At 41.7% G+C, this 22,199-nt stretch overlaps 1 protein-coding gene across 1 annotated transcript in view; it reads right to left on the bottom strand.

The window, feature by feature from the left end:
* LOC145391862 (uncharacterized) overlaps positions 1 to 22,199 on the bottom strand; it is a 210,615-nt gene that overhangs the window by 16,333 nt on the left and 172,083 nt on the right. The window contains exon 5 of the mRNA XM_080266349.1: positions 7,334 to 7,417. Within this exon, the coding sequence (XP_080122475.1) occupies positions 7,334 to 7,417 (84 nt within the window). The remainder of the gene's footprint in view (positions 1 to 7,333; positions 7,418 to 22,199) is intronic.

The raw sequence follows: 22,199 nt of genomic DNA, 5'->3' as shown, positions 1-22,199 counted from the left end.
GGTCTGTAAGTGGTGATACAAGAATTGAAAAGTTAAGAACAAATCTCCTGTAATAACCTACCATTCCCTAAAATCTTTGTAGCTCTTTCCTACTTTTAGGTCTGGGAAGATCACTTATAACCTGAACCTTAGCTCCTGGTGGTGCAACATGTCCATCACCAATTACATACCCAAGGTACTGAACTTTAGCTTGACCAAACTCACACTTTGATAAATTAGCTACAAGATTAGAATGAACCAAACGCTCAAGAAATTTACTGACATGGCATAGGTGATCTTTCCAGCTGTCACTGAAGATTAATACATCATCAATATAAACAACACACCCTGCCAAACCCTCTGTTACAACATGCATGAGCTTCTGAAATGTGGATGGTGCATTCTTCATACCATATGGCATTACAGAACATGCAAAAGTCTTTCCTAGTGTTACAAAACATGAGATCTCCCTAGCACGTTCAGTCATAGGTACTTGCCAGTATCCCTTTAACAAATCAAACTTACTTATGTACCTAGCCTTTCCGATCTTGTCTATGCAATCTTCCACGCGAGGGAGAGGGTGTCTGTTTTGGTTATCTGATTAACATGTCTGTAGTCGATGAAAAGCCGCTGTGACCCACCTGGCTTAGGGACTAGAGTGACAGGAGAACTCCACTCGCTCTGACAGGGCTCAATCATCTTGTGGTCCAACAGGTAGCCAAGCTCCTTCTGGATGAGAGGAACTTTCACTGGGTTCACATGGTAAGGAGGCAGTTTAATTGGCTTTGTGTCTCCAACATCGACATCATGCATCAACACAGTGGTTCTTCCTGGAGTGGCACGGAACACTTGCGGGTACTCCTACAGTAATGCCGAAAACTCCTGCCTTTCCTCGGGAGGTAGATGAGAAAGCTTAGTCTGGAGATCATTCATGATATCAGGATTCTTCCCCAAACTATCACTCAGGCTCATACTGCATGGGAGAGCTTCACTTGCAGACTCGGGTGGAACAGCTACAGTGCAGACTGGATTATTTTCGTCCCACCTGTGATATAACTTTAGCATGTTGATGTGACATAGTTGCTTGTTCTTTCTACTATCTGGTGTGGCGATGACATAGTTGACATCACTGAGTTTCTTTTCCACGAAATAAGGACCACTAAACTTGGCTTGAAGAGGTTGCCCATGAACCGGTAGCAGAATCAAAACCTGATCTCCTGGCTGAAAGTGGCGTAACCTGGACTTCTTATCATACCAAGTCTTCATCTTCTCCTGAGCAGCTCCTAAATTCTCTCGCGCCAGTTGTAAAGCAGTGGACAGCCGTTCTTTGAACTTCATCACATACTCCAGCAGGTTGACGTCATCTTCCTCCGACAGCCAGCATTCCTTGAGTAGCTTAAGGGGTCCTCTTACTTCATGGCCAAACAGTAGTTCAAAAGGTGAGAAGCCCAGTGATTCATTTGGAGATTCTCTTGCGGCAAATACAACAAATGGAAGACCTTTATCCCAGTCTTTCTGATGTTCCAAACAGTATTTCTTGAGCATCGATTTAAGTGTTTGATGATATCTCTCCAACGCTCCCTGGGTCTGGGGATGGTAAGCTGAAGACGTGATCTGGGTGATGCCCAACTCTTTCAGAGACTGCTTGAAAACATTTGACATGAAATTACTTCCCCGGTCTGACTGTACCTCCTTGGGCAGACCAAACTTTGTGAAGAACCCTAGCATTTCCTTAACCACGTTCTTTGCTGAGATATTTCTAAGTGGAATGGCTTCAGGATAACGAGTAGCCATATCAATCAGGGTCAACACATAAGAAAATCCTGAAGAAGTCTTAGGAAGAGGGCCCACAATATCCACCAACACACGGGTGAATGGCGCCTCAAAAGGAGGAATGGGAACTAGAGGTGCAACCTTTTCGGTCTGATTACACTTCCCCACAACTTGACAGGTGTGACAAGACTTACAATACCAGGAAACATCCCTAAAGATCCCTGGCCAGTAGAAGTGTTTCAAAATGCGTGCCACAGTCGTCCTCACTCCAAGGTGTCCTGCCAAACTGGAATCATGAGCCACTCTAATGATATCCTGCCTACAAACACGAGGGATGACAACTTGATGTACAACCTCCCATTCACAGTCGGCTGATGCTGTTGGGGGTCTCCACTTCCTCAAAAGTACACCTGACTTTACATAATAACAAGTAGAAGCACCGGCTGACTCTTCTTCACTGTAAGCAGAGTTAGCTAGACCTTTCAACTCAGGGTCAGCAACCTGCAACTCAACCAACTCTTGACGAGACAAATTATCAACACTACGGGGTACTGCCTCATCTGGTGAGTGGTCCAAATTAGCAAGAAAAGTGTCAGCTAGGATAACATCATCATCATCATTATCCTCTAAATCACCAGTAACTTTAGACTTAGCCCTAGTGACAGCACATGTAGGGAACACATCAGGGACATCACAATCCTGGGACGCAGCCACTGGCTCACTAGACAACCGAGGAGCTGGACACACTTGACTTCCACCAATATCATTTCCAAGTAAGAAAGTTACACCTGACATTGGGAGTGTCTCAACCAACCCAACCATAACGGAACCATTAACAAAACCAGACTCTAAATTCACTCCGCACAGAGGGACAGAGAAGTAATTATTCCCTACACCTTGTAAGATTAGAGTTTCATCAGAGGAATTAACATTAGAGCCTAGAACACTGGTCAGCATAAGGGATTGGCAAAAACCTGTGTCACGATATATTTTAACTGATTTCCTGTCATTACTGTCCAGAGGACTGACAAAACCATCAGACAGGAAATTAGCACATGAACTCTTGAGAGTGTCACCCACGTTACTGCTCAAAAGAGGAGCTTCATCATTAGGATTTAATATACCCCTCAAAGCAGGTTCAGTTAACTCAGTTAAAGAAATCTGGGAACTCTCAAGGGTGGACACTAGACCAATTGACTGAATATTTAAAGACTCCTTTTTGTTCACATCACGCTGTCTCCTGAAACATTTCTCCGTAGTATGACCAAGCTTACTACAGTAAGTACATTTACTTTTCTGAAATCTAGAGGTGAAGCTGGTATTTACTTCCTGAGAAACATCATCTTTATTCTCTTTCCTGTTACCTGTACTCTGAGTAGAGGCAACGTACTTACTCTCAGCTTTCCCTTTTTCTCTAGAATATCTCTTGTGAGTGAGAACATATTCATCAGCTAAAACTGCAGCATCAGACAAATTATCTATTCTTCTCTCATCAAGATATAGGCTTACATCTTTATAAATACACCTCTTGAAGTCCTCCAGCAAAATCATCTGCTTAAATTTGTCAAAATCAGAACCCACATTCTTGGAATTTAACCACTGCTCTAACAGATCTTCTTTGATTTTTGCATACTCAACATGGGATTGCTTATCTTGCTTATAAGTTGTCCTAAATTTTACTCTATAGGCTTCAGGAACAAGCTCATATGCCTTAATAATCAAGCTCTTAACTACATCATAATTATCAGATTGATCCTGAGGCAAAGATGCATAAGTTACTTGAGCTTTACCGGTGAGAACAGTTTGAAGGAGTACTAGCTACAGGTTTTAATTGGGCCAATTAAAACCTGTAGCTACCCTCTCAAACAACTGAAAATACTTTGTTAAATCAGATTCATTAAAAGGAGAGACAAGTTTAACATTTTTAGCCACATCAAAATCATCAGAGCTAGATGATCCAGTTCCACATTGTTTCATGCGATACTCATGGTCTGCCTGAATCCTAGCTAGTTCAATTTGTGCCTGAGCCTGTATCTGTGCCTCCTGAATCCGAGCCTGAGATTCAGCCTCCTTAGCATTTGCTTGAAATTCAGCCTCCTTAACACAAGCCTCCTTAGCCTGAGACTCAGCCTCCTTAGCACGTGCTTGAAATTCAGCTTCCTTCACACGAGCCTCCGGCAGGGCTAGCTGTAACTTAGCTAATTCAATCTGCGTTTGCTCATTTGGAGGAGTTACATTAAACAAGTTTTCATTAATCATGTCAACAATTTGATCTTTAGAATGATGAGAACGAACAGCAATTCCCAATTGTTGAGCAACAAGCTTAAGTTCATTCTTTGTTCTGTTTTCTACATCACACACTGTTTGCACATTTGACAAAAAATCTTTGGCTTCATCAAGTGTAGTAATAGTAGACATCATGAATAAATCACAGTCACAAAATATCAAACAATATCCTTATGATAATATTCTGAATATCCTGATATGAGGTCGCCAAATTTATGTTACGGAACAGAGAAAGATAATGTACACTTTAGGTGAGAATACTAATAATCACTACTGTCCCGTAAAGGTCCAGGTTCAAAATAAAAGAGTTAGGTAAAATTACAAGTTAAAGTTTAATGCTCAAACTAACAACAAAACATTCAGGACTCATAAGGATAATGTAATGGCAAAAAACAGGTTAAATATATGGTTAACTGCAATAGCCTCTATTAACACGAAATTAGCATGAGTAAATTTATCTAAGTCAGCCCTGATAAAATGAAAATACACTGGGTAATGCTCAGTTAATGCAAGATAAATTATTACAGATACAAAATATTATTAAAAATGACTGACAAAAAGAACCCCACATGAATCACAAAAACCTCACTAGGCCCACAAATCAACACCTTACGCTACACAGTACAAGGAAAAATGCAATAACAGTTATACTCAAATTACACAGCTGCTAGATGGTTGGAGACTTCCTGAGCGCTCACAATAATAACTGTACAGGGGAGGACAGAGATGTGAACAAAATGAGGAGTAGATCTAAGTGGCAATTAATGTAGAGACTGAGCTCATTATATAGGGGCCGGCAGAGCTTGATACAACTTGTAAGAAGGACGCGCAAATGAAGCCATGGGGACAAAGAGTTGACAATCCCGCTCTGAACAACAGAAAGAACGACTTACTCTACTATAACGGTAGAAGGGGGTGACTGAGGCAGAACACGCTCGTGATCAAACATGCAGCATACTGTGCGTTAAAATTACACAAAGGATGATGAAATCATAGGCTATGTAACAATATATATATATATATATATATATATATATATATATATAGATATATATATATATATATATATATATATATATATATATATATATATATATATTAAAAATAAGTCAGCAAAGTGAAGCAATTAAGTTGTTTATGTCAGTGTTGTGTCAAGTCTAAATATTCTTCCCTATGTCTTACTACCCGCCATATTCATACATTCTTTAGTTTTATGACCTTTTGTAATTTGTCTCAGGAAATCATGGCAGGACTAATTACATTTCTATAAGTTAAATATAGGCCTTAATATCGGTGGCTGGGGATGTACCAGACTGATTTCCAGATTCCATGAAGAGAAAAACAGAAGAGGCCATTGGACTCATAACTTGCAGTGCATCTCCCTGAGCGTCCTCCCAGTCTCATGAAATATGAGAGTCAAGTGGCGCTATGATAATGGCCTGTAGGTCGTTTGTCCTGATAACAGAAGGTACTAAAGAGATTGTATTTTTAATACTCGTACAAAGAAAAATGAACAAGACGTTAACACCACAAACTAAGTTGTTCTTTGCAGGGAAAATGAACAACACAGTCAGAATCAAGATCTGTTGATTCACTGTTGCCTGGACACTTTGCGTTTAAAAGACTAGGGCTCAAAGATAGAGCGTAATATATATCGAATGAGGAAGGAAGTTCTATAGCAGACGAAATCTGTTGCAGATAACAAATCAAGAAGAAAACAAGGAAGAGGCATCTTTGGTGTCAGGGAGAGGTAGTAGCTTAAATATTTGTAAGGTTCCATATCTGCAGTGTTTTTCCACTTTCATCATTAGCAACAAGAGCGTTAAAAGTGGCTTCCTTCTGCCAAGAGAAAGCTTCATTTTAGACTGCTATACCACCCATGTGTGTTCTGTGGGCCCTTGAAGAATCCCTCTTCCTTTTCTCCTCGAGAGAGAGAGAGAGAGAGAGAGAGAGAGAGAGAGAGAGAGAGAGAGAGAGAGAGCAACGGAATGACGCACAAAATAAGACATCAGTAAAGGTTATCAAAAGTGAGTCGAGATACGTTATATATAAAAGTCCTTTGTAAGGAAGGAGTTGCTCAACAGTCGATTCAACCTTTTACAGCGTGATGTCTTTTCTGATTTTTCCTTGCTGCCTCCAAACGATTTTATTCAACAATAGTATGATGTCCCATAATCCTCTGGAGGGAACAAAAATACAATAAAAACCGCATCACTGTCTGGAGACATTACCAGTGTGAAGTAAATTAACCTGAATAACAACCAGAGACCCTTTTCATCATCACCATCAGGAGCAGTAGCAACTTTCCAGTGAACATGGGGTGGGAGGGACCCGTATACCAGGATAAAAGAAAACACAAAATAAAATTATAAAATGTCCACAAAAAAATCTGCCACGAATCCATTCACTTGTTACTTCATTCTTAACAGTTAGTGGCACATGAAGCCGTGTTTGGCTATACTCTCCACCCGCCCATTTCCCCCTCCCCCTCCAAGACCTGTTCACACAGTGACAAAATTTCCCCATGATTCAGTTTATTGCATGGAGACCTATGTTCCTTAATGGATCTTTTTCCCGCATGGACATATAATTTCGAATGGACCTATTTTTTCCCATGTGGACTTGTTCTCTCCAGACTTTCCCTTTGGGCCCAGCATCTCCCATGGATCAATTTTGCTCCATGGAACTATTATCCACCATGTACCAGTCTGGCGCCACGGATCTATTTTTACCATGGCACTCGTTCCCTCCATACACATATTTTCCCCCTGTGACCAATCTTTATCATGGACCTGCTTTCTCTCATGATCCAATTATCTACCAAAGGGGAAACACCGAATGCCCAGAGTAAATAATTTCCGTCCATGGCCCTGCTTCACCCACGAACCTATTTTACCCACGTCAATCTTGCTTCCACTTGCGCTCATTTCCTCCGAGCACAAAGTAAACATAAACCTGCTTTCCCACATGAACCTATCTAATCACACGACCAATCATCCTGTGGTGCTATTCCCTAATGAATGCATTTTCTCCCATCGAACCACCAACCTTCCACTCACGCTGTGCACTTTGTCTCAGTAGGAGCACGACGACTCACCAAGATCCCTCCTCTTAAGACACAGAGTCGCAGCAAATTTAATAGTTTACATTAATCCCCCTCCCTTCTCTCTCTCTCTCTCTCTCTCTCTCTCTCTCTCACACACACACACACACACACACACACACACACACACACACACACACACACACACACACACACACACACACACACACACGCACACGCACACACACCTACCTGAATAAGCAGGTATCCGCTGGTCGTATTGCCCCTTTCTGTAACCACCGTAATACCTCCTCTAGGAGAGTCATAGTTCACCGGCTGTGGGGATGAATAGCGAGAAAGATTAGTCAATCAATCAGTCATTTCCTGTGGCACCCTCGGGGATGCATAAGGCCTCGATGAACTCACACCACCACATCCTATCTTGTGCTAACTCCTCAAGATCTCCCCAACACTCATCTCCAGCTTCCCGTCTCATTGTCCTCACCCACGTCTCTTTTGGCCTTCCTCTACCTCTCCTACCAAGTGCCACCCACCCTGGTGTACCTCGTACTATTTCCTGTCTCCTATACACATGTCCTAGCCACTTCCATCGTGAGAATCTAACATATTCATCGATCGGCTGCACTCCCGTTATTTCTCTAATTCTACTATTTGGTATCCTTTCCCACCACTTAACTCCTAATATTCTTCTAAGTGCTTTATTTTCAAACACCAAGAATTTATTTTCCATAGTCACTGTGCTGTACTAAGACTCGTGTCCATAAATTAAGATACTCCTAACCATTACCTTATAAAGTTTGATTTTTGTATGCACAGAGAAATTGTTATTATTCCAAATATTTTTAAGCATTCCCATTGCCTGATTAGCCTTCTTTAACCTTTCCTCGAATTCAAAGTTCAAAGAACCATCCTTGGCTAAATAAGTACCTAAATATTTAAACCTATCAACTTGCTTTACAACCATACCTCCAATTACACATTCCTGCGCATTTTCCATATTCATATTGATTATTTCAGTTTTTCCACAATTAATAACCAAACCCACCTTGCGACCTTCACTCACCAAACAGTCCAACACTCTCTGCATCTCTTCTGGCCCATCACAAATCAAAACTATATCATCTGCATAATCTAAATCCAAAAGTTTCCTGTTCTCTCCCCAAAGTATACCTGCACCGGTTTCTGTTCCAACGCGTTTCATAATGTAATCAATGACCAATATAAATAGTAAAGGCGATAGAACACCACCTTGAATTACTCCGGACTTGACTTCAAACGAATCACTCAGACAACCATCAACCATCACTTTACAAAATGTGTCCTCATGCATGTTCATAATGACCCTCACAAACTCCTCTGGTATTCCATAATGTCTCATGATCTTCCCCATAGTCTCTCTCGAAACACTATCAAAAGCCTTTTCAAAATCAACAAAACAAAGACTTAACGGTACTCTCATTTCATTAACTTGCTGCATCAAATGCCTAACTATAAAGATCTGATCATTGCAACCACGTCCCTTTCTAAAACCAGCCTGTTCATCCCTCAGAATACCCTCAACCACCGGCTCCAACCTATTTAACAACACTCTACTGAAAACTTTCAAAGCTATCGGTGACAAAGAGATTCCCCTCCAATTACCACATTCACTCAGGTCTCCCTTCTTCGGAACTTTAACAATTACACCATTCTTCCAAACTGACGGTAGTAACCCCGTCACCCATATCTTATTGAATAGCTTGGTCAAGATCATTATTAATCTATCCCCCTCCACTTTAAACATTTCCGGAAATAAACCATCCTCCCCTGGTGCCTTATTATTCTTTAACTGTTTTACTGCTTTCTCCACTTCTGCAAGCCTCAACTCTCCTGTTTCTATATTTAAATCTTCCTGAGCAGACGGTATATCCTCTTCTGGTGGTATTGGTCTATTAAGAACTGTCTCAAAATGCTCTTTCCATCTGTTTTTAATATCTCCATCTTTGGTCAATAAATTTCCTTCCCTGTCTCTAACTGGTATTTCCTTGCGTTTACCTGCATTACCACTCAGTTCTCTAATCGATTCATATGCTATTCTTTGACTCTGTCCATCATTTTTGTTTATTAAGATTTCAGTCTCTGCAACCTTTTCATCCACACATCTTCTTTTATCTCTCCTAGCTAACCTTCTTACTTCTGAATTCAAACTCCAGTACGCAGCTCTTGCTAATTCAATCTCTCGTTCATCAACGCATTGCATCTCACTCCTCAATTTAGCCTCACCTCTCTTTTTTATTATTGTCCGTCCCCTCCCTGGAGGGGCTCGGGGATGGGTATTGTTTTCACTCGGTTTGTCTGTCTGTCTGTTTGTCTGTCTGTCTGTCTGTCTGTCTCTCTGTCTGTCTGTTAACAACTTTACGCGAAAACTACTGGTGCGATTTTGACTAAAATTACAGGGATGATGGGCTATGACCTTCTTATCACCTGAGTAATTTTGGGGCCAAACTATGCCAAGGCCCAGGCTGTAGGCCCCCCAAAAATGGTAAAAGAAAACAAATCGTTTCTTCGCCATAACTCCTTTCAAATTCGCCATATCGACATGAAACCTCCCAGTTAGCGGTAGGGAGGTCAGTGTCAGGTGCGTCGTGCCTAAAATTTCAAACGGGCACAAATCGTCAGTTTTCACCTGATTTACTCCAAATCTGATATGTGACATCTTTGACTAGATATCCTGTTGTGTTTACACGCCAGCACTAAAATGACTGCCGGGGACGGGTTTGCTGTGTCTTGGAACCACTTGTTTTTTCATTGTCCGCCTACCAGTATATACAGAGAGAGAGAGAGAGAGAGAGAGAGAGAGAGAGAGAGAGAGAGAGAGAGAAAGAAAGAGCTTCTGTGGTACAGTGGTAAAGTGGGAGTTTTCGTACACTGAAGAACGAGGGTTCGCTCCCCGCCAGGGTAATAAACTTTGAGAACGTTCTTCTGGCCACGTACTGCATTGGTGGACATCAGGGGTGCTGTGGTTGAACCAGTGTCGCATACTATAAAGTATGCTTGCACCCAGTCGGCTTGCGCGGGCCGATTACACTTGGTTCACAGACTACAACACATTCAAAGCCACTCCAACACTACAATACACTTACAAGCACTTCTCACCCTACATACAATCTCAACCAGACAGCCTAAGCCACTTGGTAGAGATACACTGGCTGTATCGTCCCTACATCGGTTGGGATAGGCCGGTCCTGCAGTGGACACTCAAACGGCTGATAAGGTGAGATGATTTTATATATATATATATATATATATATATATATATATATGTGGTAGGCGGGGGCGCTCACCATCCACTCACTCGATGTAGTGCTGCTCTCGGGTGTCTGCCCTTTCCTCTCCTCCATCCTTCTTTTCTTCCATCCTCTTCTGTCTTTCTTTCCTTCAGTCTTTCCTTGTCCTTCTGCCTACGGGTTACTTTAAACTCCCTCTTACGCTTTCTTTCCTTCATTCTTTCCTCTTCCTTCTGCTTGTGGGTGACTCGACACAGTGACAAGCCAGATGGTTCCCTGTACACCAGGAAACCATTTACTACGCTGGGTGGTAACCATATAACCAAGTTTGGGAGTCTGGTGGTTTAGTGGGTAATTATTGCGCTCTAGTCGGATTGAGCCTATGAAGGTTTACATCCAAGGGGTGGTTGGGGTTTATTGCTCACGTAATGCCCCTCAGGGATGAGTGAGGCTGGTCACTCTCATCTTAAATGTCAGCACCAACTGCCTAGCCCATGGTTCCTACGCTCCTCATGGGGCAAAGTAGGATTGGATGATGAATGGATATATATATATATATATATATATATATATATATATATATATATATATATATATATATATATATATATATATATATATATATATATATATATATATATATATATATGTGTGTGTGTGTGAGTGTGTGTGTGTGTGCATACCTCGCAAGGCGATAGGCTGCAATGCTCATCTCCGCCATATATGCCTTTGAGCCTGTGGTCGCTTAATTATCTAATATCCTGAAATACAATGCACTGCATCATCCAGGTCACCACAGGTCCCTCCCCTAAGTGCTCCTACCTTCGGTACTTACTTTATCTACCGACCCACAAAGGGTGGATGGACACGTAGGTCGAGTGAAGTCAGCTGCCATCTGAAAGTTTTCCTAGGATTATGGGTGACTTTTTGAACTGAGTATGCCTTATATAAATCTTCCATTATCTTCAGTAACAGATGTCAGCAATTTGCAATGACTTGCAAAATTTTCTTGGAAAAAAAGGTAAATGGATATAAAGTGTTTATTAGCTGAAGGAGATAACATCGGTTTTGCTGTTACTATGGCAAATAGTCTCAGTGCTAAGCAACGTATAAGAGTATCAAAGTGTACTATGGAGCATAGTCACTGACGATGAAGTGTCACCAAACATTTTTGATTTATGAAACTGTGGCTTTGTATCCTGACGGTCCCTTCCTCTCACGTCATTCTTACTTCTACCACTCCGTCGCAGTGGCGCTGCTCCCATTCACCATCTTCCACCCACCCTATTTCCATTGTTCTACTTAAATAATGTTCAACTTTTCACCACTACCACATGCATGTCTCCAAGACCACACTTTTTATTTCTACAACCATTTCCTCTTCACTCTCAACGTTTCCTTATTCTTCTGCGTCCAGTAGAACTCCGCCCTCATCAACTTCACTTCATGGAATTTTACATCTTTCTCCTTCATTGAAACATATTCTCCTCCTCCTCCTCCTCCTCATCATCATCATCATCATCATCATCATCATCATTATCTTCTTCATCATCATCACACTCTTTTGTAGTATGTGCATCCCGGTACCCGCCATCAAGTCCTTTGTTGAGGTATGAGATAATGTGATTGGGTGGCCCCCCTTCACTGAAATCGCAGCGTCCCTCATGCCTTTCTTCTGTCTGCTTCTCTCTCTCTCTCTCTCTCTCTCTCTCTCTCTCTCTCTCTCTCTCTCTCTCTCTCTCTCCTGCTTGCTTCCCATCCCTTTTTTTTTTCTGTATTCTCTTTTCATTGCTATCTTCCTTCGTGTTATTTTTCCTGCACATACATTCTTTCAGACTCTTTCCTTTTCCTCCATTCTCTCTCTTCCTTACCATCTTCGATCTTTTTGTTTCTTTTAGTTGTTCCATCACTTTATCTTTCCATCATTTCGTTTTATTTTTTTCCTTGGGGCTTCCTATTTTATTCCTGTTTTTAATTATTTTCCCCTTCTAGATTTTTTTTTTTTTCTGTCCGTTGATCCTGCCTTTATTTTACATTTCCTTATCTGCGCTCTCAACTATTTCTCTTGTCCCAACCCTTCCATTATTTACGCATTTCATTGCTCATTACTTCCATCCATCCTTATGACCATGACTCGCGAAGAGACAGTAGGGGGTCATGATTTCGTCAACTTTTGTGTGTGTGTGTGTGTTCAACAAAATAGTGAACAGTTTATATATATATATATATATATATATATATATATATATATATATATATATATATATATATATATATATATATATATATATATATGCGAGGAAGAAGGAACCAAAGGCCATAAGCCCGCAGTAACAGTTCCCTCCAAGAGAAAAACAAAATACAATAGAGAGCCAAATTAAAGATCCGATCATTTTGAGATGTCTGGACACACTGTGTTTGAAAGACTGGAGATCATAGGCAGCAGGAAATACAGACAGAGGGAGACAGTTCCAGAGTTGACCTGTTGCATAAATGAAAGACTGGGAGTAACGGTCAGCTCTTGCATTAGAGAGTTGGACAGAAAAGGGATGAGAGTTTGCTGCCAGACGGGTGCTACACGCCCGTCGTAGAGGTGGAGGAATGCAAGCAGACAGTTCAGAGGAGCAGTGACCATTAAAGTAGCGATAGAAAAGAGATAAAGATGCAAAAGTGCTGCGAAGAGACAGAGGTTGAAGGGAGTCAGTAAGAGGAGGAGAGTTAATGAGACGAAAAGTCTTTGACTCCACCCTATTGAGAAGAGCTGTATGTGGGGAGCCTCCCCACACATGAGAGTTGTACTCCACACAGGGGCGGATAAAATCCCTGTATAGAGTCAACAATTGTGCAGGGGTAAAGAAAGAGCGGAGACGGCTTAGCACACCCAGTCTCTTGGAAGCAGATTTTACAAGAGATGTAATATGATCTTTCCAAGATAAGTCCCGAGTAAATGAAACCCCAAGCATGTTCAAAGATGATGCAGGATTAAGCTGAATATTATTAAACATTAGTGGGTATACCTGTGGAAGATTTTGTCGGGTTGATAGGTGTAAGACCTGAGTCTTAGATGCATTAAAAACAACCATATTATTTTTACCCCAGTCAGAGATACGAGCCAAGTCAGACATTAGGTGTGCCATAGCCTCATCCCTTGTTTGTTGAAGTAACTGTTGAGATGGGCGTTGCGGGAACCGAATGGAAAGGTGAAGGTTGGAGTCATCAGCATACGAGTGGATAGGGTTAGATGTACAGCTTAGAAGATCATTGATGAATAAAAGGAAGAGAGTTGGTGATAGGACAGAGCCCTGAGGAACACCACTGTTGATAGATCTAGGAGAAGAACGATGGCCGTCTACAACAGCGGCTATTGAACAACCAGAAAGGAAGCTAGCGATGAAGGCACAGATAGAAGGATAGAAACCATAGGAGGGCAGTTTGGAAATTAAAGATTTATGCCAGACTCGATCGAAAGCCTTTGAGATATCAAGTGCAATGGCAAAGCTTTCGCCAAAGTCCCGAAAGGAGGATGACCAGGAGTCTGAAAGGTAGGTGAGAAGATCGCCAGTGGAGCGTCCCTGACGGAACCCGTACTGACGATCGGAAAGAAGGTTATGATAGGAAAGATGCCTTAAAATTTTTCTATTGAGAATTGACTCGAAAACTTTTGAAATACAGGACGTTAAAGCAATTGGACGATAGTTGGAGGGTTGGGAGTGGTCACCCTTCTTTGGGACTGGCTGAATGAGAGCAAACTTCCACCAAGAAGGAAAGGTACAAGTTGACAGACAAAGGCGAAAGAGTTTGCCTAGGCAGGGTGTAAGCACAGAAGAGCAGTTCTTGAGAACAACAGGAGGGACCCCATCAGGCCTGTATATATACAGTATATATATATATATATGTCTATCAATCAATCTCTCTCTCTCTCTCTCTCTCTCTCTCTTTCTATTCGTTTGAGCTTCCCCTTCCATTTTCTTTTCAAGTTTCCTCTATAAAAATCATTTATCTTTCTCTTTTACTCAGTTTAATATAGTTTCGCCGTCTTTAGAAGGAAAATCCTCCCTCCCCCTCTCTCATTCCCAAATATCCTCTTTCTTTTCGTCTGCAGTTCACCTAATGCCTCCTGCCCGGTCCCACAGCATATGCCATCTCAGAACTCATCTCTTTTATCGCATCCTTGGATCTCACATTATTCTCCCACTCCTTCATTTTTTCCCTTCTCACCCCAGTTATTCTTTACGTTTCTCTTTTAGTATATTATCACCTCTAATAATTTTTCTTTTTTAACCATTCTCCTTATAGTTTTCATTTATTTATCTATTTTTTGTCTTACTCCATTTTTCATCAGTAATTTTTTAAAACAATTGTTTAAATATAGCCCCTCATTTATTTCTTTTTCTGATACCTTTCTCTTAAAATGATCTTTGCTTTCTTTACTCAATTTTTTCTTTGTATTTTTCTAGCATAATATTCATCCAAACCATACTCCTATTTTCCTCCTATTTCTTGGTATTTTTCATATTTTCTCTGACCGTTCATTTTGCTCTTGCTTTATATCATCATACAGTCAGCTACACTATCCTGTTAGACAGACTCCTCTCACATATTCGCCTTTCAAAATAATTCCTTCCTAGCTCCCTTTTATCTAGCTTTATCATACATTTACCTAAAAATGCTTCCTTGTATCTCTTGCCTCCCCACCTTTCCCACTTTCATACATTCCCCACTCTTTCCTCGGTTCGTCTTATACGTTTTCTCGTTTCCTCCATTATATTTTACCTCCACCAGGAGGTATATGTTTTATCACGCGTTGGTTTGTTTGTTTGTTACTCTCTCTCTCTCTCTGTTGGCAGGATTACTAAAAAAAGCTACGAACGGATTTTGATGAAATTTTTTGGAGGGATAGGGTATGTCCCAGTGAACATTCGATTAGATTTTGGTTGTTATCTGGACTTTTTTGTTTGTTGTTCGCACCACATGTCCAAAAGTTCCCAGTGAATTTCAGTGAAATTTTGTGGACGGGTGGGCATGGGCCAAGAAAGAATTCTTTAAATTTCGGGGCGGATCCGGGTCAGGATTCGGTATTGGAGGAGGTATGCGCTCTCTGACTGCCCCTCTAGTTTCTATTTGTTTATTTCAGCATGCATTTAAGCCTAACTATCTGATCTGAATCTTTCTGGTCTTTCCCATTCGCCTCCCCCCCCCGCTTTTCTTCCCCAACTAATTTTGTCTTTGCATTTTAGCAGCCCTACTCACTTATCTGCGCCTTCACTCGTCATCCCCTCCGTCTCGCATTTTTATTCCGTCCACATTTCGTCACTTTCATCAGCATATTTTCTTCTTGTCCCTTCCTCTCTTTCTCTCTCTCCTTCACTCCCCACATATACCTGTCAGTCCTTTTACTCAGTTATATTAATATCAAAATACTCGCCCTGCCCTTCCATGCAACACTGTGTGAACACTGATTACTTCGAAACCAATTTGCCAATTTATCCTTACTGGTCATGTATTCATTACCGCTTGGCCTTCAGTGGTGTTGTTCCCTAGAGTATTGAAGGTTAAGCTGAATTGTAATTAAGATATAATTAAATAAAAAATCATTACTGCCTATATTCTCTCTCTCTCTCTCTCTCTCACACACACACACACACACACACACACACACACACACACACACACACACACACACATACAGTACACACACACACACACACACACACACACACACACACACACACACACACACACACGGTTTCTCCTCATTTCCCCTCTCATTTTTTTCCTTTGTTCTCTCACATTTTTCCTTTTCCTTTTTTCACAATTATTTTTATCTCAATGCACCTACTGTATATATGATCATATAACCTACCATCATCCACATCCATCCCACATCATACGTTATACTTTCGTCATTTTCTGTTGCTTATTTTCAACATTACTTCCTCCAGACCGAACGCATTTCTCGTGCTTTATCAGCCTCTCTCCGTAGAATTTTCTTTATACAATTGTCCTCTGTTTACTGTTGCTCAACCAGTTCTAAACCCCTTTTCTTCCTTCATCTCTCTCTCTCTCTCTCTCTTGCATCAATATGGGTGCCAAGTAGTGGCATTCGCCCACTTACATCCTCAGTGAGTTACTACACCTTTTAGAAGAATGAGGTCCAAGCTGAATGAGGAGGGACTGTGGGTTGCTATACCTGGGAAGGTGAAATTTTGCAGAGCAGTAGGCCTCTGCCTGGTTCAGATAAGACCCCTGGGGATGGCGGCCAGCACTGGTATGCACGGCCATATTTTTTTCTTTTGCTTACGCTCATGACATTGCACAACGGTTCCACCCCAGACTAGGATTTAGCTAGGGTGACACCCATGGGAGTCCCCTCCAACGCCGGTACACATAGCCTTGGAAAACGAAATGTTGCACACTGATACACATCCACCCGAACCAAGTTTTAGGCAGGCTGGATCCCCTTAAGGCTGTCCCCACAATGAGGGGCAGTCCCCAAGAGTGCCGCCCAGTGCCGGTATTCAGTTCTAGAGTTTTTTCCCTGAATTTTGCACAGCGGTGTAACTCATGGTGGTCCCTTCAAATAGGGAGGGTGTGGGGGTGACACCAGTATGAATGGTAGATAATTTTTACCTAAGAAAACAAAATTTTGCCCAGTGACATACTTTCACTGCACCCTGGGTCACGCTACGGTGGGAATCGCTTAGGATCTTTAGTAATGCTGAAATACACTGTCTTTCTTCTCTACTCAGGAACATAACATTTTGTACAATGATACCCCTTCCACTCAGTGTAAATTTTTGTCCAGCCGACATCCCCTGCGGGTTCCGGCCATTGCTGACATCTGGTAACAGTATTTTTTATACACCTATGAACAAGAATAATTTTTTGTAAAATAATGTACCTCAATCCGGCGCAGGAATTCGGCAGGCCGAGACCCCTGACACCATGGGGAGAAGGGGTGAGGTCTCGGTCAATGCCGGTAAGTATTCCCTAAGGAAAAAAAAAACAATCACTGAGATCAAGCTCAGAATGTGGCTCCACTGTTGTTCCCTCCCGTGCCCATGTAACCTCTGGAGGAAACCACGCCAGTATGAAGGGTTATTATTTTTCCCTAGGGCAACGAAAGTGATCACTGTAGTAGACTTCCATTTGGACTAGCCTCTGGTCAGGGAGGGGTTTCCAAGCACCACTCCCCCTGGAGTGGGCACTCCCTGGAGATCCTGGTCAAAGCCACATGCAACACTCTCTCTCTCTCTCTCTCTCTCTCTCTCTCTCTCACGCAGACGTATGAACGCTCTGGAATTGTGACGCAACGTGATAAAGTAATTGTGACTGATATTCCCATTTCTGTCCACCTAAATGGAAGGATTTAAGAATCTATTTTCTTTACGGTAATTAAAGACCAGATTTTGCAAGAAGAACAGGAGGCGTGGGAAGCTTTTCTCTCTCTCTCTCTCTCTCTCTCTCTCTCTCTCTCTCTCTCTCTCTCTCTTTTCCTTGATGTTCATGTAATAACAAATTCTGGTTACGACATGGGACTCCTCACACAAATGCAACAAATTTAACGTAAGTGACCATTCATCCATCACTGAGTGGTATAATGAGAACACTAAACTTTCATTATTCTTGGGATGTAAACCACTGTAAGTCACATTCGATTTAAGGGCTTTAAACCACTACACCACTAGGCCCTCATTTGGTTCTTTGCTTACCTCCCAGCGTACCCCACAAACCCACTACAAGGAAGCTGCAGTGGTACAGAGGATGGATTCTGTGAGGCTTGGGTGTCAAAAATATGCCTGGATACCATGAACTCTTTTATCTTCTTTCTAATGTCTGCATTCATTTTCATGGTAGTTGTAAATTGGACTGTTCACTATGTTACATTCCTCATTGTTCTCCTCATTTTTCTCTTCAGCGTTCGTCTTTGTTTGTTTGCTCACGCCCACAACAGTTTATAGCACTTGTCAATATTCTCTTTATTCCTCTAACAAGGCTCCTCTTCATTTCCCTCACTTCTACATCAGTTCTTAAGACTCCCACTCTCATTGCAGCCGCGCTGGCTTCCTTCTCACTGTGAGACCCACATTTTTCCTCTCCTGCCTAAAAATTTTTAAATTGCACAGCGTACAGATGTTGTTCTCTCTTTTGTCTATCTCTTTTCTTCCCCTAATGTCAAACTCGTCTTCTATTACATCTGCTAAATTCATGCCCTTGACTCAACATTATTTCCAGCTGCAATTTTCTGGTCGTTTTTCCACTGCCGTCGCTAATGTCGCTTAGTTCCACTTATTTCATCTTTATACCCTCAAAGTTCCCTTTTTTTTTTTTTTTTTTGCACGTTTCACTGTCTATAATCAGTGTTTGATAAATGTCCAACCGTCATCATCAATCTGTTTTTTTTCCCACTCAACGCCGAGGGATATAAGATGAAGTCACACATATTACTCTTGTTCAGTCAATTTTCGGTAATGTTCCTTTAGTCTTTAATCTTAGTCCCAGCATCATAATGCTCTTTACTTCAGCTTCCCTCAACCTTACATACTTACTATTCCTCGTTTGCACAAGCCTCTCTTCACCTTTCAACTGAATATCCCCATACCACCTTACTGTATATGTGATACTACGTCCCTCTTCCCTCTCTGCTACAACTTCTGCGTACATACTTAATTCCGTAATGACCCATCCTCATCTGATAAGACTAACTACTGGGAGTAATCTTTCTTTTTTATAAAATTTTACCTCTTTCTCAGATACTTTGCCCTGATTGGAGATGAGGGAGAATAATGTCGTCTTACCTATTGAAGCATATACCAGTACGCAGGAATATACAGAGTTTATATTTTCAAACTGAATATAAGTTAGCAAGAAAAAGCAATGCAATGAACACATATTACTTACAAGAAGGTACGCATCATCAACCTCGACTCTCCCAACACAAGTGGTTTATTATTGTATCATCTGCATTTCTCTACGACTATTGGGGATGCCGAATACTACTTCGCCCACACTGAATACACTCAGTAATAGTGCTGTAGAAATTTTACCATTAGCTTTGGAATCCCTGCATTAGCAACCAGTGTCTGATGTATTTGTCACTTCAATATCTATGAAACCCACATTTTTAACTGTCCCTCTCTCCCCTCACTTCCCACACTCGGCCCTCTGTGCTGTTTCACTAAGGTGCCGTATAATCTTATACAGCTACACCCGTGTGTCACGGGTTTTTTAAAATAAATGCAATATTAAATGATAATTCTCAATAATAGTGAAGAGCAGGGACAATGAATTGTCTTGCTAAATCAAGCAATGATTACTTTATGTCGGATTGCTTCGCTGATTCTCTCAGAACGAGAATTTTTAAACTTTCTCAACAGTACACAGCAGAGACCAATCACTCACAATTGCTGTTTATTAGTACTGTTAGCCTCTGGAGAAAGTGACTTCACCCCTGACAATAAATAACTAATTCTATTAATAATATCAGATTCTTCCTGAGGCGTTAACTCCTAGAAGGCACAATGGATTTTAAGCTTAATATAACAAGACTGGCCTAAGTACCAGTTATGAATAACAAAGCGTTTATGCAAGCTAGGAGCTATAAGGGAAATAAGCTTAATTATGGAGAAATGAAACACGAGTTTACATTACATTAAGCTCAAAGAAATAGAACTGTTAAATTTATTGATTACAAAGAAATAAATTTAACATTACATTTCATGAATTCAAAATAATGAGATCGCACTCACTCGCTCACTCAGAAGCTAACCTCTTAAACCTAGAAAAATACGAAAAGGAAATACTGGTCAATGTAGCGTATCACCAAGGAAGGGTGGGAGCCTGGAGAACTGTAGTCTAGTGGAGTCTGGGTGCTAGATGACCTCTCTCACTCTCACTACTGCAGCACAGAACCACACTCTGTCGCAACAGACAAAAGACCAGTGGAAGAAGGCGTGGCCAACGGTTGAGGCAAGCAGGGGCGAACAATAAAGAAACAATAATATCGCTCAGTAAAGCACTTAATGATGTGGATTAGATCGGTCACTTTTGAAACAGTGACGAATGTTTTGAAAAAAGTATACCACCGAAATGGAGAGAGAAACGGTTAACTGAACGATACACAGTGAGTTTTCCACTAATAGTTCGTAGTTTCTCACAAAAGGAAAATGTCGCGAATTTGATTCGTGACATTACGCCCCTTCAAAATGAAATTTTTTCCTTATGGGAAAAAATTTGTGGATATATATATATATATATATGTACACATCCTAACTCAGTCACACAAGATTCACACTGTGGTGTGTGTGCTATCCCACTACAGGAGAAAATCACTATCGCCATTGAGCGTAAAAACCTCGTATTTACGTTAATAGAGGCAAGCTTGAGGGAAAAAACTCCGTGACGATGGTGAAAATCCTGTACTCAGGTCAAACTGAGCGAAAGTTCGCTACATTTACGCTGACAACTAATTGTTGTGTAGCGTGGTGTATGTGATACACAGTGTAGGTGTGACAGTTGTAGTGTAACTGTACCTACGTGTAAAATGACACAGTAAATATTAATAATATGGTGATGATGAAGGCAGAGGAGAAGAGGCGGCAGCGTGCGGCAGACGATCAGCTGGCCAGCACAGCAAAACTGCTACATCCGTCGCTGTACCTGCAAAATCAATTAAGGTGGAGCATCAAAAGTGTCAATGAGACAAAAATTCTTATTACATTACAATTACTCTCTCTGCCTAGCAATCAGTACATGCTACAAAAGGTACGCTTTAGCTGAAAAATACGAGTGACAGCCTAAGCTTCGTACATTCGAGGTCTCCATTAATTTACTAGGTACATTATTAACCAGGAAATGTAGTCCCTGGACGCTGTTGGTCTCGAGGACTCATGTAGTTTACTGGTTAAACTTAATTCTACACTTATGATTAGTGTCGGCAAGTTGAGAATCCCTATGCAAACTCAGGCTCGTGTGTCCTCAGACACAGCCTCGGACTGCACACGGGTCCTCAACCTCTGCCTTAAACTAGTGCCTATATTAATATTCGGGAGCTGAGAATGCCTGTGCAAACTCAGGCTTGTGTGTCCACAGACACAGCCTCGGGTCGCCTCTGCGGGGTTCTCTCTCGAACTTCCCCCTTAACCTACAGTACTTATATTAATATCAGGGAGCTGAGAATGCCTGTGCAAACTCGGGCTCATGTGTCAGCAGACACAGTCTCAGGTCGCCTCTGCGGGGTTCTCTCTCGAACTTCCCCCTTAACCTACAGTACTTATATTAATATCGGGGAGCTGAGAATCCTTGTGCAAACTCGGGCTCGTGTGTCCGCAGACACAGCCTTGGACTGCACACAGGTCCTCAAACTTTCCCGCTTTAGCCTAGAGTACACATGTAAATACAATATTGGGGCGCTGAGAATCCTTACGCAAACTCGGGCTCGTGTGTCCGCAGACACAGCCTCGGGTCGCCTCTGCGGGTTCTCAAACTTTCCCCCCTTAAACTTACGGTACATATGTATGTACAGGCCCTGGACATACTGTGTCCTGTGGGGCCAATGGGCGAAACGTCAGGTCTGCACCCACTTGACCACTACCCTATCTCTCAACTGACTCAGAGATTACAGGTGTGGTTACAAACGGCACAGGAAGGACATGTCCCTGATTGGTGTTACATGGACACACATTACAGGAATGCACAAAACTATCTATGTCTCGTCCCACCTCTGGCCAGAAAAAGTCAGCTCGGATACGGCCCTGGGTCTTCCTTTTGCCCATGTGACCTCCTAAGGCCGAACAATGACCCCATTCTAACACTGCTAGGCGGTACTCGGC

Source organism: Coenobita brevimanus, chromosome 20, assembly GCF_032717465.1.
Source record: "Coenobita brevimanus isolate Jiangsu-jjx chromosome 20, ASM3271746v2, whole genome shotgun sequence".
NCBI lineage: Eukaryota > Metazoa > Arthropoda > Malacostraca > Decapoda > Coenobitidae > Coenobita > Coenobita brevimanus.
The sequence above is the reverse complement of the archived record's forward strand: the minus strand, read 5'-3'. Positions and strand labels throughout refer to the sequence as shown.